Raw genomic sequence first — 20197 nt, 5'->3', positions numbered from 1 at the left:
TTGACAGATCCTTTGCATGTTTCAGAATATGGGATTCTGGAGAAGAAAAATTCAGAACCTCTTTTTTTTTGGAATGTGGACCATCCTTTTTCTACTCTTCCCTCATTTTCCCCGAGGGTCTCTTTTAGGTGGGAGCCCCTGCCCTCTGAGCTAGACCCTACAGATGTTTGCCTCTGAGCCCTGCTCAGCCTTCATTTTTAAGGGCTTCTGTTTTTTACCATGCTTTTGTTTATGAGGTTTGCTTAAGGAACAGGAAGCAGTGGCAGAAAACCTTCAGTAGATCACACCCCCAAGGCAGTGCTGGGGGAGGGGCATTCCTAGTCTGCACCAGGAGTGCCAGGTAAGAGCATTTTCATTATCCTTGAAAGCCTGGTAGTGATCTCTACAGGAGTGCTGTTTCCCAACCCTCTTGCACCTGCTTCCACTTCTTAATCTTTTCCTATGATTAGCAAGTTTCCCTACAAATTAAGCTAAATGTCCCCTGCTGAGGTGTTGAATGCATCTCTTGTCCTACATCCTTCATTCACTAAAGGCAGCCATTGATTCCTGTCTCCCTTATCTTGATGATTTCCTGTCCCCTTGGGCTACAGTTCTCTATCTTTGAGCAACAGAGATTCAGACACTTCTCTAGGTTTCCACTAAGATTCCTGTGAGAGCAAAACATTGCTGTGGAAGAGAGTAAAAGTCTGGGTGGTGGAAATCCTCCTAACTAAGGCTTCCTATTTTGTAATCAAAAGAAATGGGAGCTTGGGTTGTAGCTCAGTTGGTAGAGTGCTTGCCTTGTATGCACAAGGCCCTGGGTTCAATCCCCAGCATCACCAAAAAAAAACAAAATTAAAAAGTTTTGGTCTGGGGATATGGCTGAAACAGTATCACACTCGCCTGGCATGCGTGTGGCACCAGACTGATCCTCAGCACCACATACAAAGATGTTGTGTCCACCAAAAACTAAAAAATAAATATTCAAAAATTCAAAAATAAATAAATAAATGAAAATAAAAGAAATGGGCTTTGTACTAAGGATCACATCCTTTCTTTATGGTTACTTTTGCTCATCTAATCATGGGCCACCTTTGAAAATTGCCTTTTAGTCAATAGGATGGCAATTGCCAGTGTTGAAGAACAAGAGCCCTAGAGTCAGAATGCCTTTGCTAGAACCTGTTTTTAAGGAGTGTGACATGGAACTATTAACTTCTTTAAGCCTTACAGTCTTCATCAGTAAAATGACCATTACAAAAGAGTATTCTTCTGATATATTTGTTGTTAGAATTAAAATCAGGTAATTCAGGTTAAACACATGTCATATGTGATGAATAAATGGTAACTATTGAAAAGAGAAACACGGAGGAGTTAAATATTAATGTCTTACTGAAATGTGACAATCTCATGTTGATTCAATATGATAAATTCCATTTTCCAAGGGAATTTTTAATATGTACATACAGTTACTTCTCTGTTGCCCCAGAATCAGGAACAATGCATAGAAATTGAGCTGCCAGTTTTATTTATAGCTGCTCATTTTTATGTTACCCAGCTCAATTAACATTAACTGACTTGTTTTAAAAGCTAAATCCTGGCCATGATGACACAGGAAGTCTAGTCCTTGCCCTCAAGAGGCTTGCAATTGCTTAGATAGAGCTGCAGGAGGAGCTCCCACTGAGGAGTAGGCACTACAGCCTAGTGAGTTTGCAGCTAAGCAGGTTTGGAGCCTGAGGTCACCATACTGTCAGTCTGGAAGAAAAGCCAGGCATGGAATTGGGGAGAGAAGAGCAAGGATAAAGTAGAACTCTGCATCTGCCTCTGATCATGTCTAGCCAAACCAGCCTTCGTTAGGAAAAAACCACTGCTTCTCTTTTACTTATCAAACCCTGCATATACTGTTACTTCCTTATAATTAATTCTAACATGAAAACAAGCAGAGAGACTCTGGGAAATGGCATTCCAATGTAGCCAAATTGATCCAGTGCAAAATCACCACAATAAGCCCCATGAAAATAGGTCAACTATGCACATCTTTTTAAACCATATATACCATCCAGAAAAACCCACAAAAAAACAAAAACAAAATTATGTTGCAATTCAATGATGAGATTTTCCCACTATACATCCTAAAACATGATAAGCATATCCCCCAAAACATGAGAAAATTTCCATGTGTTACAGTGTCTATCTTTGTATATTAACTTCTGTTTGAGTCATACCCCCCTTCCCATATCCTATAACAATAATACTAAAATGTAGGGTTAGCCAATGTTAACATAGCCATATGTTAAATGTAGGGTTAATAATATAGCTAATCCTTAAACGCTGGGGGATGGGTGAGAGGAAAAAGAGAAAACTTATGCACATGCACATGTGTGCGCACACACACGAAGAAATTAATTAAAGAGAGCCTAGAGGAATGCCTGTCACATGCCACATATCATCAAATCTAACATTTAATTAAATAAAGATGAAACATTATTTTATCAGTAAAAGACAAATGCCAATTAAACTAACACAATCATAATATACCTACTGATATAAAAGATGTTGAAATGAAAAAGAATGTTTTGGTATGGATGAAAAAGGCATCCAATAAATGCATGGTTACTGAATGAGAAATGATAAGTGGATGTTGGGGATGAGGTATTCCTAGATATTTTTCCAATCAAAGGTTGGATAGGGTTGTCTTAGTGGGTAAAAACTAAGATGCAGAATAATAAATTCAAGTTAGGAGGGTAGAGAAGACCTCCAAACTGAGGATTTGCCTCATTGGAGTAGGTAGAAAAGAAATGCATACTGGAGAGAAGAAATTCCTAAAACAAACAGGATTAGTGAAACCATATAAGTGACTAGTCCTGTGTGTTTATCAGAATATCAGGACTCAAAGAGAACTTAGAAGTCACTCCATCTGACCTCCTATGAGTGGCAGGAATCTCTTTGGAAAAAAATGTTAAGAAAAATGGATGAAAAGAACCTTTTGGAAGAGAATAGAACTTTGTCTATCTGTCCATCAGGATCTATCTTCCTCTAAAGAGAATCTCCAGAGGAAATGTACCTGTCCCAATGTTCTTTATTGTTGGCTCTGGCACTTAAAACATCAACTCCTCTAAACAGAACAATTCCATAATTTAGAGAAAGCTGTCAAGGTTTTCACAGGCATGGCAAGATATGCCCCGGGGTGGGGACAGAACCTGCATTTATGAGATTTATGGTAAAGGGTTTTACATGAGTGCCTGAAGTTTAAGGCAGATAAATCCCAGAAGACAAATACTACCAATAATTGAATTACAAAGCCATTATCATGTGCTGAACAGAGCAACTTTATGACTCTATTGTGACAAGATGAAACTTGTTAGAATATTTATGTGCCTGGGACAGTTTCTGCATCACCATCCACGAGAACAAAGCAACTCTTCCGTGTGCCTCCTATGAACAGTTATCCTTCCTCAGCAATTCAGTGGCCAAAGAAAACAAGAGACCTGAGAGAGTCTAAAACAGATGTGGCATACAGCCCACATCAAGGTCAGATCTCACATTTGACCCCATTGCAAAAGCTCCTGGTCCTCTTGTCTTCTAAAATGGGGCCCTTCCCATATTAACCAGGAAATCCTCAATATATAAGAACTGTAGCAGCCAACATTGTTTCCTACTTCTGAACATATGCAGAGTCAAGTACATCCCAGTAATAAAAGATGCTATCCTAACTTTATCACTTTTTTAAAAAAATAATGTAACTTTATTTTTGTGATTGTTGAAGTCTATGAATCATCAATTTATAAAAACCAAAACAATACAGTTGTTTACTTGCTTTCCTTGGCAAATTGGCAATGTAACCAATCCATTACACATGATGATATTGATTGTGTAAGACATAGATTGCTTTCTTATTTACAGTAGTTCTAATTCAGGATATACTTATGAGATTTGGATACAGTTAACCCTCCCCTAACTTTCTTTTTAATTTTTAAACAATTGTAGAGTTAAAGAACCATCCCAAAAAAAGTAGGAGATCCCCATCTTCTCTTTGCTCAGCCTGACTGATTTTACCATCTTGCGTAAACATTGTCTAGTGTTCACAACTAAGAAATTCCCACTGATAGAATATTGTCAAGTCAGCCAGGTGTTTTGAATTCCTCCAGGTGTTTTACTATCATTGTTTTTCCTGATCCAGGATCTAAATCAGAATCTCATATAGCGTTTATTTGTCATGATATTTTAGCCTTCTCAGTTCTACAGCAGTTCTTCAGTCTTTCCTTGTCTCTCATGACCTGGGCAATTTTGAAGAGCACCAGTCAGGTATTTTATGGAATGTCCCTTGAATTGGGTTAGTCTGATATTTTCTCATGATCACAGAGTATAGATTGTTGGAAATGACCCCACAGAAATGATATGGCCTTTCCATCGCATCACGTCAAGGAGAACAGGGTATCGATATGTCTCATTACAGATGTTGGTGATCTTGAACTTTCAGTTAAGGTAGTGTCTGCCAGGTTTCTCCATGGTAGAGTTACTGTTTTTCTTGGTCCCTTCTCTGTTTGTTAGAAGAAAGTCGCTGTATCTAGCCCACGCACAAAACAAAGGGAATTACATTCTAGCTCCTGGCAGGAGGAGTAATAAAAACGGTGTGAATATATATTAAAGTAACTATAAAGATTAATAAATATTTTGGAACAGATACTTTGAAGCTCTGTGTTTTATCCACTAATTTTAGTGTTCATTAATTTATCTGACCTGCACAAATTATTACTGTCGGTTCTTCAGAAGATTTTATTTTGATCATTTTTTCTACATTTACTAATTGGAGTTCTTCTGTAAAAAATAATTGTTCTATCTTGACCATAGATTTATTCATATCATGGTTGTTTTAGTCAGCTTTTTTGTGGCTGTGACTAAAAGATCTGACAAGAACAGTTTTAGGGGAGGAAAATAATATTTCAGGGCTCATGGTTTCAGAGGTCTCGGTGTATAGACAGCCCCATTCCTTGGGGCTCCAGGTGAGATAGAACGTCGTGGTCAAAGAGTTGCAGAGAGAGATCTCCACTGTCCAGATACAAAATATATCCCCCAAAAGCACACCCCCATGGACCCACCTCCTCCAACCATACCCTAACTGCTTTAGTTACCACTCAGTTAATACCATCAGGGGATTAATCCTCTGATTGGGTTAAGGCTCTCAGAACCCAATTATTTCTCCTCTAAACCTTCTTGCATTGTCTCATACATGAGTTTTTTGGGGGATACCTCACATCTAAACCATAACAACGGTTCAGTTGCTAAGCCAATGCAGTGGCCAGAAATGGGGAACAAGCCCAATTCTGGATTATATTCTCTTGTTCCTTTATTAGTGGTCCTTCTCCAATTTAGGTATCTCTCTGCCCTGATTTGGAGCTGGTGGCCAAATGATCCCTGTTAGGCTTCAATGCACTATTAATGTCCTGGCTGCCAGTTACAGGCAAAGCAGAATCCTCTGCTCAATTTTTTTTTTTTTTATTTTTAGAACAATTTTGGGTCTGGCCTGGAGTGGAGACCTCAGAAGAGAATGTATTCCCTGGTCACTGATTTACTTGAGTGATCATTGAGGTGTGGAATTCCCTAGTAGTTCTGGTCTCTTCTATCTTTGTTCTGCTGGGCAAACCTCACATGCCTTCACCAAAGGAAGGTGTGTCTTTCTGTCTGTCTGTCTCTTACACACACACACACACACACACACACACACACACGGCTAGTTGCTCCCCTGGAACAAAACCAAACTTCCATGAAGGATGATGACCTCTATTGTTTGGCAGTCATTTTAAATCCCCAAGAACACAGCGTCCACATTGACCAACTGGAAAACATGTCAGAATACATTACAAGAAGTGGGTAAATATCCTAAATGTTTTATGCATTCTCACAGATGAAAATTTTGAATAAAATAATCTCTATAACAACCAAAATCATGAAGAAGCAATTCATTTTTAAAATAATAGCAATTAACATAAAATGTTTACTCTCACAAAGGGGGAAATAAATATTGAAACAAAAAGTGCATACCATTTATTAATCTATCAAATGAACACAAATAGAAGATATGAATCAAATAGAAGATACTGTTTGGCCTTATTTTGAGAGTTTGGAAAGTAGACACCCTTAGTTGCTGTTCTTAGGAGTGTAATTTGTGTGTGTGGTGGGGTTGGGGTTGAGACAGGGTCTTGTTATGGTGTCAGATTTGTCTTCAACTCTAGGGTCCAAGAAATACTCCTGTCTCAGCCTCCTGAGTAGCTGAGATTATAGGTGTACCTGGCTTTCTAGGACAGCAATTTGTATAGACTTTCTGGGAAACAGTTACTCATATCAAGAGTCTTAAGAAAATTCCCTCTTTTTTTTTATGGTACTAAAGTCTGAACTCAGGGTTACTCAACCACTGAGCCACATCCCCATCCCTATTTTGTATTTTATTTAGAAACAGGGTCTCACTGAGTTGCTCATCACCTCGCCGTTGCTGAGGCTGGCTTTGAACTCGCAATCCTCCTGCCCTAGTTTCCTGAGCTGATGATTTTACAGCCATCTGCCACTATGCCCGGCTCAAAATTCCTGTTGTTTATAAGTCAGTGCTCCTTCATGTAAGACTTCCTATTGAAAAATCAAGGATATTAGAGATATGCAAATATTTACCTGTGAAGATAAGCAGTGCAGTATCATCTATTAAAGTTAAAAGTTAGATAATGCCAATACCCTGTAGTCAGAAAATTAATTAACTATAGAATATCCTAAAGCTGGTAAAATGGTGTACCCTAATAGTATGTTATGCCATGTGATGTTAATGATGTGATGCAAAAGTTGTAGAAGAATAAATGCGTACACTAACATAGAAGGATGTGAACCAAATGTTAAAGATGGTTATTTCTAGATGGAGTGATTGTGTAATATCTTATTTTCTGTTTACTATTTTGGTAGACCTTTCATTATATTTAAGTAGATGCATACTATTTTATAAGTAGATTTTTAAAAGCAGTGCTGTTTAGGTAAATACTACCACCCATAATCATAACAAAGCAATCACTCTTGTTCCAAATGGGGGAAGTGGTGTGGGGTCAAGGGGAGACAAACACTGGGAGTTCACTGTGACCCTATGGAATAGCCACGGAAATTAGATCTCTTTTCTCCTCCTCTGTCTTCCTCACCATGTCTCCATCCCCTCCATCTGTCCCTCTGATTCCCCCATCCTCTCTTCCCAGCATCCATTTTCACTCTTCTTCTTCTTTTCCCCCTCTTTTCTTTCTGTCACACTGAGATGTGGAGTCACATCTTTAGGAATTCATATCTCTAGCAGAATAGTCATTAAAAAAAACCAAGCAAACAAAAAAAGAGAGGGATAAATTAAAAGATATGTCTTTTTATTTTCCATTAGCACACTGGTTTCTTTGGCAAGCAGTTAGTAGGAGTTCAAAAGCAAACTGGCAGGGCCTTTAAAGTCTTTTCACAGAAGAGCATCCCTGCCTTTGCCCTGTGCCAAATCCCTTCACACCTTGTGTTCAGACTCCAGGAATTCTTTGTCAAAAAGCAAGGACCAAGAAGAATAGCTGCCACTTGACACCATGGACACTTCTGTCCCTGTGATGAAGATAAATCTAATATCCTCCTATGTCTAACCCTAACCTGTACTGCCACCCGAGCCTTACTGAATGGGTTTGTCTTCTCATTTGAAGCACTCATGAGAAACAACCTCTTAGAGTATTTTTCCAGAAGGACTAAAACCTAGAAATAAAGCAAGAGAATGTTTCTGTGTCACAAGAGGCTGGCAAAATATGGAGGATCAACTGCCTAGGATCCTTAAACCAGCCTTATCCGAGGGCCAGATACCTGACAGTTCAGATGAAAACTGACACTATTTCTGAGAAGGGTGAGAATTTATTAGCCATTTTTTTTTTTTTTTTTGCACATAACTACAGAGAATCCACCTTCAAACTTAGAAACCCTGTATTTGAAGGTCTGATCTGCAGATTAGCAACCAGTCTGGTTCCAATTGCTAAGATAAGGAACCTTCACTGGTATGCCTGGGACCATGCTCCCTAAACCCCAATACACACAACTCTAACAGGATGTCAGAATGTCTGAGCTTTTCCCATTATTTCTCCTTGTCATTTGAGTGTCAGATACACACATCCCCTTCCCAGTTAACACTGAGACACTAAGTAGTAAAAAAAGAAAGGGAATGATTTTGTCTTCTTTATCTTCCTCCTCTTCTTCCTCACCATCTCCACCTCATCTCTGAAAGAAGCAAAGGGGCTGGGTGAGAAATTCTGATCTTGACACTTAGTGATATGACTCTGGACCCAGGTATTTCCTCTAGAAGAATTGGCTTCCTTGTAACGTGGGTGAGGGTGGACTAGTTTATCTCTAGCATACTTTCTATCTTCCCTTAATTCATACCATTAACCAGAGAGGTAGGTGTACATACTCTTTATACAATCTTATTATTAATTGCTGTTACTGTTATCATTATCTTTTTTCCACATGGTAGGTGTTGCTGTAGGGAAATTAGAAAGCCTAGGTTCTAGTCTGATTATGTCACTTATGAGCTGTGTGCCCTCAGGCAAGTAAATTGCTTTCAGAAGGAATGCTGCCTTTCTCTTGTCACTATTTTTTTTTTTTCTGATTTTGTGTCACATTTGAATTTTCTAGGCACAGAGTATGTATTCTTATCCAAGTTGTTGACAAATGGTGAACAGGACCCTGACAAGGGCATATCTGCACAGCCCTACCTAACATCAATCTCAGACTTAATAGACAGATACCAGCCCTTGATCAACACCCTATGACAATACCTTTGTGTGTGTGTGTACGGAGTTAAATTCCTTATTGTTCATATATTTTATCTCCCACACAGCTTTCTGGAAATATGTTTATTGCCACCTGCAATATTACATATTTATGTATCTTTTACATTTCCCTGACTTCACTATTGAAATGTAAGCTTCGTGAGGTATAGAGGCTTTCCTCTATTTTATTCACTGTGAAACCCCTTAAGTAGAACTTTACCTCACATGTTACAGTGTTTATTAACTTTTTTCAATTCATTCATTAACCCATTGCATTAATAATTTGGGATCAACCAGGTATTCTGCCTGGCGTTAAGTGTCAGAGGATCCCAGGCATCCTCAGTTTAGAGCAAGAGTCTCCATGGTGAGTATGCATCAGTTCCTCAAGGGTGCATAGGACGATTCATGGATGTGGCAGGAGAAGATATTAGAATATCTGATTACATTTTACTTCTATTTTAGTTTCTGTTTTGTACATATTTTCCAAAGTTAATACATAAATACTCTAGTGCTTTCTACAACTTGTAACTAACAAACCATCATATATTGAGAGTAGTCACTTTTCCATTTTACTATTAAGCAAACATTAATGTTTGGGAAAAAAAAAGGAAATAGCTATTTCTAGAATTCTCTTATAAAATAGAATTTCCATGGGTCAGATTATCTCCAGGAGCAAAACGGTCAGTTTCCGTTCCTTTCAATGTATGTTTGCTCTACCCTCTAGTCTGAAGTTCTTGGTCCTTATTAGAAATGGGAAGAAAGGAGAGGTGCAGAAGTTTTCGCCTCTCCTTGTCTTTTGTTAATATGGCCCCTCCTGTCCCAGCAGGACCTCCAGGCTCCTGTCTCTTACTCTGAACTTAACATCAACACAGATACACCCTCCTGGTGGCACTTAGCATTACATTGGGGCCATAACTCTCTTTCACAGTGTTAAACAGTTGGACTCTGGAGATGAAAAAAAATGCAGAACTTGAACTTGGTGGGCTTAAGTCCGTAGGCCATTTTGCATGCAGGAACCTATGCATCATTTCTATTTATTCATCTACTTATTTGTTACTCATGGTGGACCTTTGTTGGCACTCAGGTGGCAACCTGGGAGCCACAATAAAAAACATGCTCCTTAGCCAAAAGACAAGTGTGAAAATGATGCCTTGAGTGTGCTTTTTATTTTACCTAGCCCACTTACTTAGGTGGGCAGAAGACGAGACCTCAGGCTAAGCTGCTTGTTGGAGAGGTGAAGTTTTGGCTTTAGATAAGGTTTTCATGAGGATGTTTGTTTGAGAGCCTGTCTGTGGTGGCAGGTGAGAAGGAAACCTTTGGCTGTGTGTACAAGAGAAACAAAGGCATCCTGCTACGACTATTTGCCAGGTAGTTTGTCTCTTCTCTCTTGCAGACAGGACTGCTTGCTTCACTGGCATGTTCCGTGCAGAGGCTCATGGGTACAGGAATGCTCCATCTGAAACAAAGAGGAAGGAGGCAGGGGTCTCCACCCTCCCCGCCCTCTTCCTGCAGATCTGTCCTCATTCCCCCATATGCCATTAACTGCACTTCCAAATCTGAATAAATAGGAGCTCTCCTGTCACAGTGTTTATTTTTTAATACTTGCTCTGCAGTTATCTACATCGGGATATTTTGTGGCTCTGCAGCATTTATTGAGCACTATATTAAACTGGTGTAAACTCAGACAAAATGCCAGGAGAATGATAAACTAGTGACATTTCTGAGTTTCTCAGTAGAAAATGTCTACAAAGGCTGCACTGGGCTGATTGTATTTCAGAAGGCTGATGTTGCATTGCTAACATCTCCAGTATACTAACTCAGCGTGGATTTTGCTACACCCATATTCTTGGCTTTGGTGATCCTTAGGTTTTATTCCAAACTGGCTTCTAAATGTGAACAACAACTTAATATCCTGGAAACAAAAACAGGAGGCTGCACCAAGCTTTATCTAGTCTTCATTAATGGAGCTGGTCTGGCACAACCCGTGGACTGTCCCTTCATAGTTTCCCCCAGAAGGGATGCACACACATAGACTGGGACTGAGGTTTTTCATTTTAGCTGTTTGCAAATTAACATATTTAACATTTTTAATACCACTCCATGGCTTGGGGGATCAACATTAGCTTTATGCAAGAGGTGCCTCATTGTTGAGTGTCTACTAATTTTTTGTTTAATTTTCTACTGCTCTGCTTTGGAAAACACCAGATCTAGCTTATTGGCTTATTAGCAGATGCTTGTGTGGAAGACTCTCTTTGATCTAGGACTTTGGGACTAGGACTTAACCACCAGCTATTCGTATTTAAACAGAATGTTCTACCCCCACTGCCCATTGGTCATATTGTTGTGTATCCTTTAAGATTCAGTCCATTTTCTCTAAAGGCTTCCTGGACTTTCTTTCTCTCTCCATCGGTAAACTTCAAATAGCACTCTGAACACTAGAACATTAGTGTCATTGGATTACTCTCTTTTCTGTAGTTGTAAACCATTAAAGGCAGGGAATCTGTAGCCCTGGTTCTTCCCACACGATAGGGGCTTGGAACATTTCACTGAATAAGAAAATGAATGTGTAAATAAGTTAGTTTTACTTGTATAGTTGATATTTGGGCCATTGAATATTTTTTGGTCTATTGACTTAGGATAATAAATGATCTTGATAAATCATTTCTGTTAGTGGAATACTCATTATATACCATGACATTTTTAAAACAAATATTAATTCTAATTTCTTAGGTTAGTATTAATATTCCCACATATTTCTTGAAACAAGGAAGGAGGCAGAGAAGGAAATCAGCTGCACTTTTTGTGTCTTTTCAGTGTACCATAAATCTTATAGGTACTTTAAAGTGTGTATTCTAGGAAAACTGAGTTTAGCCTGTTTTATGCTGTGCAAAACATATGCGTAGTTCTAGAAGTCTCAGAAAGGAGACCCACTGTGGCTTAAGGGGCATCCCGACTGGGAAGCCTACTTTCAACTTGAGTCATGTGCAGATGAGCCCCAGTCATCAAAGCTATCAAAGTGGAAGAAGGATGAGAAGGAACTCCGGGTAGAAATACCAGCATGAGCACATGCAAACTCCCCTTCCTCTCCATGAAATCCAGTTCAAGAATAGAATTTGTTTTCCCAATTACACATAAAGGCAATATATGATTAGTGATAAAGGGATACAAGATACAGCCACCTAAAGCCTTTTTCTATAATAAAAAGGATTCTGGACCAATTTTTTATCTTATTTTCATAGAAAGATTCTTTACAAGTTCCAGATTGTATAACCTAGTTTACTGAATATATAGAAAATATTGACCAGTGTTAAAATGTTGTCCATGTATTTATTGAAGAAATATGCTTTTTTATGCTTTGCTAAACACCAATAATCCCATCATAAAAGTCATTCCTTTTGAGAGCTCAGTGTAGGAAGAGAGTTATTTATGCAAATCAAGTAGCAAACCATGATGTACCATGAGAGTGATATATAGGGTGATATCAAAGCAAAAAGCAAGGTGCCCAACCACTTGTGCTAAATACTGGAAGTTAGAATTACAAATATGTTTGGATAGAGATGCTCCTAGGCAATTTTGAAATATTCTGTAAGTAAAACCATCAAAGGTTCATTTTAGATTAAATCCCAAGTTTATGCCCTTTTGCTTTGATGATGACATCATGAAGAACAAACACAATAGTTAATCTTAAAACACACAGACAACTACCAAAGTCCGTAGTCCCAACTAAAACATAGCTGTGTATGTGGGCCTTGGTAATCGTATCAGTTGATGAACTGCAGTGATATGATGCTTTAAGGGGTCTACTCAATGACAGGATCATCAAAATCAGCACCCGCATGCCCATTTCACATTGTTTGGCTTTAATTCTCTGGAATTCACCAAGGCCACATAGTAAAAGCAGTGATGAGCCTGTCATCTGTGACTGCTGGAGGTACTTCTTGAACCATTACAGAAAAAAACTCTTGGAAACATTGCAGTTTGATTTAAGTATTCAAACATTATTTTTATAATTGTTTTACTAAAGATGGGGGAATAATACAGTAAAAGTTTGGTTAGCTACATTAGATTTTAGAAAACAAAGGGCTCTATTTTGATTTTTGTATCTTTTACTTTAGTTGATGGATTGAGGGGATTGTTACCTGAAACAACAACTCCTACCCTTAGAGATAATGCAGAGATCTTGACAAACTCTGTGACTGTTGATCTGGAGATAGGAACACTTGAAAAGATGCATCTAGATTCGGGAAATCATTTTGCTACCCTTTGACACTGACTGTGAGCCAAGCAGAGAGGCTTGCTAAGTGGTCAGTGTGGTGCTTCTGGGATGCCCGGCTTCTCCTGGGATGGAAATGTGGCAGACCTTCCAAGGAAGAAACTCAGAGCAGCAAGCAAGAGGGGCAGATGAGCAACAGGTCACTACCCATTGATATTTAGAAGAAAAACAGTCCAAAACTGAGCTATAGAGTTGAGGGTTGCTGAGCATCATGCTTTTTTTTTTTTTTTTATGCTCATGGCTTGTGGCCTTGTGAGAAAAGGTCCTCCGTGAATCTGGGCCAGGGTTCAGTGTGGGGAATAGGAGGGCCACTGTCTGTGGACTGGCAATTGCTGCAGCGTTTATCTGAAATCATGGCAAAAGGGCCATCTTCTCCTTATTCAGGCAAATTCCAATGGTGTGAACTATCCAAGCTCATGTCACATGTCTCTTTGTGGGGAATTATTAAGCCTTCCTAGGAAGTGTTTGCTTCATGGGAGAAGAAAACTGAATGCGATGTTTGGAGAGTAGACTCGGAATTTCAGGCTCGGTATCAATTAGAGAAACTCACTGATAATAGGGCCTCAAGGAGACTTTTTGTTTTTCCACTGAAGATGAAGAGGGACTGAGAATATGAATTCCAAAAAGAAGAGTTCTGGGAATGCCCCTAGAACACTGATTACTTCTTATTTCAAAGAATTAACAAGAATTTTACGGTTCCTTTCTCCCTCTGCTTTTCCTTTTCTCTCCTCACTCCTCTCTTGTCCTTCTTTTATTCCTTTTTTATTTAATCTTTCCTTGGCTCCTTCCTTCTATCATTCCACGTTGGACTATCACATGTCAAAGCCTATGGATATAAAGTATCTACAACAAATCTCCTTGGTAGCTCTATTTAGGGGGGAGTGTGTGTGTGTGTGTGCACGCGCGTGTTTCTGTGCATGTGCATAAGCAGTTGCTTTTACATTTGGAAAAATACACAAAAATAATTATTTATAATAAACTGTGATAAGTATCTTATAGGGAGTTGTAGCTCAGCACTAGAGTGCTTGCCTCACACATGTGAGGCACTGGGTTAAATTCTCAGCACTGCATATAAATAAATAAATAAAATAAAGGTCCACCAACAACTAAAAATATATATATTTTAAAAACTAAATATGTGTTGATAGGAGGAAGTGCTTTTCCTGTTGTACCTGGGACATATTTGTATAAGTGACTTTCCCATCATGTTCAGGGGTCCTTTCATGGAGTGGCACATTCTTTGAGTATGGTAGATGAGGCAGCAAAAGTGACATGGGGTCTGTCATTTAGGGTTTTGGGTACCACAGGACATCCTAAAGGGGATGTGTACTTTCAAGATGTGTCTTTTCTAGTATGAATTGAATGGCTGTGCTGAGTGGCAAAGGGCAGGCAGGGGGACCATTTGAAGACATTTGACTATTTTTCATGTAGAAAAGGAATGAACTGAAGTTCTGCAAATTCTGATTTTTTTTAAAGTACACATAGCCCCAACTTTAATTAATCTTGCTGTATAAAAATTCTAGAGATAGAGTATGACTCCTATATCATTTATGTAATGGAATTTAGGATGACTCACTATAAGATTATACCAAATAATAATTGCCTCCAAGGCATTTTAGACTTTTATTTTACTTACACATGTGGCTTCTGGCACAGATCTGAGAGTGAAACGCATCTGCACATTTTGGTCACACTGGTTCAACAATGCAGAGAATGGTCACTCTGCTGTAGTTGCCACTTCTTTGGTTGGGTCATGTGATTTGTTCATAGTTCATATGGCAGTAGTAGGTATATCTGCAAATTTCAAATAAAAAAATTAATTAGATGAGTTTGCTATGTAAATCACGGTTCAAGTCACCCAGCTAAAGCAACATGCCTGGCATCTACCTCATAAGTCTTGAAAGTTCAATTTGCTGCCAGCAGGGTCACTGTGGGAGTACACGCTAACCATTTGTGGGGATTATTTTCAAGTCTGAGCTAACAACACCCAGTATCCTTGCCTAAGTTCAGCTTGGCCTTCATCAAACAAAGGTTTATTATCATTTTTATTTGAAGTGGAAATTTTCCTGTCAGACTATATACATAAATAGAATAGGCACAGCCGAGGATTGGGGAGCCTGTGGATATCCATAGACTGTGGGATGCACCGAGGCACATGGGAAGTTGTTAATGCAGATGCGTCTTTTTATGCTTCTCCATGTTTTAGGTCTGTGATGGGGTCGAACAAGGAACCAGACCTGGTGCATCTCGAGGCCAGAACTGTGGATGGTCGTAAGTAAATGAACTTTGTCCCAAAGTCCATAGTCATGTTAGCTCTGTCATGAACTAATCTGTCACGAACCAAGTCTGTGTAATCACTGTCACAATAATACAAGTCATTTGGAGTTATGGACTGTTCCTGTCATCAGTAAATCAGGATTGTCTCAATAGTCTTAAATCTGTATATTAATATACATGTTTAAAATAGATAGACATATTAATACTTATGTATGTATAAATACATATTATCCAGATTTAATTATACTTGGATAGTGGCATTACTAGCACCACCCTTGCATCCAATCGAGGTATCTTTCAAGGTAAAGAGAAGATTCCAAAACTGAGTTCCAAAGTATTTAGTGGTCTTGCTGCTGCAGTTTTATTTTTATTTTTTGGCTCATTATTTTGTGAAATACCATCCAGGCAATGACTCCCTGAATTGTTTAGAGCTTCATGAAACACCTGGAAAAATAAGAAGAAAGAATCATGCTCTGTGTCCCCATCATGAGCAGCAGAGGGGAAGTCACCTGAGTCAGTCACTCACCCTCTGGTTCTTCTTCTCAACCCTAGGCATTTGTGCCACAGTGAAGGGCTACACTTTGTGGAGGTTGTGGCTTTAGATACATGGTATAGAGGGAGGTGGGTTGCAGATCCACAATTCAAACCCACGTGTGAATGTCTCCAAGATCAGCTTGGAAAAATTCAGTTAAACCTTTATACCTTGGTTTCTTTGTCAGTTAAATACACTGATAATAATGATTCTTTTAGTAGCTAACATTGATTTAGAAATTGTCCTCTACCAGGAATTATGCTAAGCACATCATGTACTTTATCAAGACAACTTTATAGGTTGCTATTCCCAAAGCCTAGGAAACTAAGTTAATGATTTAGCTAAGGCATATGGTAAATTCATAGCGGACAGTAGTGTCTATTTCACACTCACTATTCAGTGAGATTATAGAAACCAAAGCATACGAAGGAGTGCACACAGTGGTCAGCACTGAGCCAGAGTGCTGATGGACTTTCCAAGACATTCTCTGTTTCTAAACTGTTCCTCACAATTCTCAAGAATGCTCATTACTTCTGGTTGCCTCATTACTTCTATATAGCTGTCTTTGGTTCTCCTGAACACAGAGGCAGAGGAAACCTACACTTGAAGAGCTTTGAGGAAAAAAAAAAAAGAAAAGGGCAGGTCACCTGTGCAACTCAACTCCCCAGGAGCCATACAACCTCCAAGACCCCCATTCGAGATTTTTCATTTCTAGAGGTTTTTGTTTCCCCTTTGGAGACATGAATACATTACTTGGCACAGTTAGTTGGAGTGCAGAACAGGGTCTGAGACTGACTATGACCTTCTTCCTATGCACCCAGGCAGGTCTGTGCTTTGTAATGAGCTCAGCAGTTCAGAGCGTCTTCCCATCTCTGCAGTGGACTCTCTCAGGGACTGACCCTGGAGCACATGATACTATCTTGGATTCCAAGGTCCAGATGTAAACACAAGATGAAGATCAATATTTTCTGATGTGAAAGTAAAGGCATAAACAGTTTAAAGCTCTCTATTAAATTCCCATTGCTCTGATGATTAGGAGCAAAGTCCTAACTAACCTGGTGCTGGCCCCTTTCCCCAACCTAATTTCTGTTCTGCCTTTCCCTCCCTCCTGGCCTGAACGACTTTGGGCTTGACTTCAGTTCTGGATGCATAGGGGGTTCTGTCCTTGCCACAGGGCTCTCGTTCTTGACATTTCCTCTGTCTGGAAACCTTCTTCCATTGCCTCTGCCCTACCAAGTAAATGTAATGAATCACTGTAGATGGGTTACCCTCAGGTTAAGCACCTGTGTATTAGGGAAGACTTTCTTAAACTCCCATTCTAAACCAATTCCTTCTTTTGTTTGCTTTTGTCCAAGATTATTTTTTTTTTTTTTTTTTTGGTTTTATTTCTGATTGAAATAGTATATTTCATTGATGTGATTATTCGGTCATAACTTTTACTCCCCACTGGTCTATGAGTCCCATGAAAGCAGAGAACCTATACCTTTGTTAAGTTTTTTTTTTTTTCTACAGCACACACCACAGTGTTTCCATGTAGCTCACCAACTTCATGCTGAAAGAATGGATGAATAGTTGAGCAGTTGTTAGTTTTACCACCTAGCTAACTCAGGTTGCCTGAAAATTTTGGAGCACTGTCTCTCAAACTTTACCAAACATACAACCCATCTAGGGATCTTGTTAGGATGTGAATTCTGATTCTGTAGGGGCCCAAGATTCTGCATTCCTAACAGGCTCCCTGATGATCCCATGCTTCTGATCTGTGGAACCTGCTTTGAGGAGCAAAGTTCCATACCAGGAAACTAATGAAAGAGCTTTAGGGTCTGTCTCCCATGACTGCACCCTTGTTTAGAAGACTCTGGATGGAATTGGTAGCATCCCTGATTGCTTTTGTTTTCAGGCTTTAGGGGATAATGCTGCTTTCTGGCTTCTGGCATTGAATGCACATAAACCCATATCCAAAAACAGGTCCTCGGCTCTCTCTGATCTGCACATTTTCTCATACCTAATATTCCTCTGCTCCCTGAAGGCATGGTGGTTGATCACACCAAAATGCCATCTCAGGCTCAGCCTTCCCAAGACGTGAAATACATCAGTAATAACTTTATTTATTTTATTTTACTTTTTTTTTTTTTTTGGTATTTGTGCAAAGGCAGCATCTTCAGAAACTATCCAAGGGTGAAAATTCAATAAAGGGATTTAATTTGAAAAGTTATCCCTGTCAAAAAAAAACAGAAAGAAAAAATTACCTACCAATTGAAATAAAGGATCTAAGCATAATACCTGACCTGTCTCAGCATGAAAAAAAAAAATGAGATTGTCTTAGTATCATATCTCTTTTTCCTCCTTCCGTCTCTCTCCTCTTCTCCCCTCCCCCTTATCTACTCTCTTATCTCCAAGACTGTTATTACCAGGGCTCAAGGTAAAAGAAGCAGAGAGGAAGAGGAGAGAAGGCAGAACACAGAGAGGGCAGAGCAGCAGATGTTGCTGTTGCTGGCCGGATTGGAGAGTGAGTTTATCAAAACCAGTCTGGTCCATTTCTCCAAGAAGTCCAGTGGCTCTGTTCTCTCCTCTTATTTCCTGATTGAAACAATTCCTTGTTTTTTCACCCCTTTGTTATTATTTTATACAAAGTTGAAGTATATGGAACCATTGTTTATATTATAGGTGGTACATGTTTTATAATATGTTCTAAAACCATATGTATATATGGGTGTGTATATATGTATATATATATATATATATATATATATATATATATATATATATATATATATATTTTTTTTTTAACTTTGAATTTTTAAATTTTAATGTGTTTAAGAATTTTGTAGCTTGATACAGGAAAAATACCTCACTTGCTAGTTTGGCTCATCTCTATAAGATGGGTTGCAAATCCTTATCTGGGTTTGTTATTCAAATTTTAAACATGGTCTCATTTCATATATTCCTGTCTTACAATTGATAATTAATTTGCCAGAGTCCCTGTGTTTGAAAGGAGGTGAGCTCTGAAAAGCTTTTTGCGCCATGAGAGTCTATGACTAGCACACAGGTTTCTTACCAACTATGATCTGAACTGTGGATGTCTTGTACTTTACATCTGTGACAAGGATGCTTCTCTTTCTTGTGTTAGTCACAGTCTTGGGAGGTAAGCTGAAAAGGGCAAGTTCAATTACTATCAATCAGAGGAAGTATTATAGGAAAACCTTGAACATATTTATCAGGGACATTTTTTTTATTGGCTCCCACTTTAAACTGAGGACAAATTGACAAGTCCTCATTCAGGATGCAAAGACTTTTTTTGAACTTTAATATTTCTGTGTGGATGTGGGTATGCGTGTGAGGTTGTGCATGTCATTTGTACCCAGTACAACACTTAAAAAGAAATCCTACATTCTATTGACTTATCCCACATAGCTGTCTTTGTGTATAATGTGTAATATATGTTGTTAGAAAATGTTGACTGAACTGCTAGATTGCAAACTTTATAAAAAGATAGATCTTATTTAATCTTTGTTCAACATATAAAACACAGCTCCAAACTTAAAACATTTAAGGTTTGTTGTATTCATGAAAATATTTGAGTATCACTGTGTAGACATGTCTTCTTTATGTAAATGAAAATTATACTAAGATTTCATCTCACTCTAGTCAGAATGGCAATTATGAAGAATACAAGTAACAATAAATATTGGCAAGGATATGGGGAAAAGCATACACTCATACATTGTTGGTCAGACTGAAAATTGGTACAATCACTTTGGAAAGCAGTATGGAGATTCCTCAAAAATCTCAGAATGGAGCCACCACATAACCTAGTTATCCACCTCCTCAGTATATATCCAAAGGATTTAAAATCAGCATACTACATCGAAGCAGAAACATCACTGTTTATAACAGCACAATTCACAATGGCTAAGCTAGGAAGCGAACCTAGGTGCTCTTCAACTGATGAATGGATAAAGAAAATGTTACACAATGGATTATTAGTCAGCTATAAAAAAGAATGACTTTATGACATTTGCCAGTAAATGGATGGAACTGGAGACTATCATGCTAAGTGAAATAAGCCAGTCTCAAAAAGTCAAAGGTCAAATGTTTTCTTTGAATGCAGAAGCTAATTCAAAATAAGGGGGAGGTGATTTAAAAAAAATATATATAAGAAAGATCAGTGGAGTAGACAAAGGGGGATGAAGAGAAGGGAGGAGAGAAGGGATAGGGAAAGATAGTGGAATGACTCTGGCTTAAAATTCTTATTTATGCATCATGAACATCCAACAAGACACTAATTAAAATAAAAACTCTAAGTAAATAGCAGAAAGTTCAGTAGAGTAG

General features: G+C 38.6%; 1 protein-coding gene and 1 non-coding gene across 8 annotated transcripts in view; both read left to right on the top strand.

Annotated features, from left to right (window-relative positions):
* The window catches only part of Sorcs1 (sortilin related VPS10 domain containing receptor 1), a 469029-nt gene that overhangs the window by 323880 nt on the left and 124952 nt on the right, over positions 1-20197 (top strand). For all 7 annotated transcript variants that reach the window (XM_048807293.1, XM_048807294.1, XM_015494770.2 and 4 more), the window contains exon 6: positions 15266-15330. In XM_048807293.1, coding sequence (XP_048663250.1) covers positions 15266-15330 — 65 coding nt within the window. The remainder of the gene's footprint in view (positions 1-15265; positions 15331-20197) is intronic.
* On the top strand, positions 751-821 carry Trnat-ugu. The gene has a single exon. It is a non-coding gene; the product is annotated as a tRNA-Thr (tRNA).

The sequence above is a fragment of the Marmota marmota genome, unplaced genomic scaffold (genome assembly GCF_001458135.2).
Source record: "Marmota marmota marmota unplaced genomic scaffold, marMar, whole genome shotgun sequence".
Lineage (NCBI taxonomy): Eukaryota > Metazoa > Chordata > Mammalia > Rodentia > Sciuridae > Marmota > Marmota marmota.
This window is presented reverse-complemented; position numbering and strand designations above follow the sequence as displayed.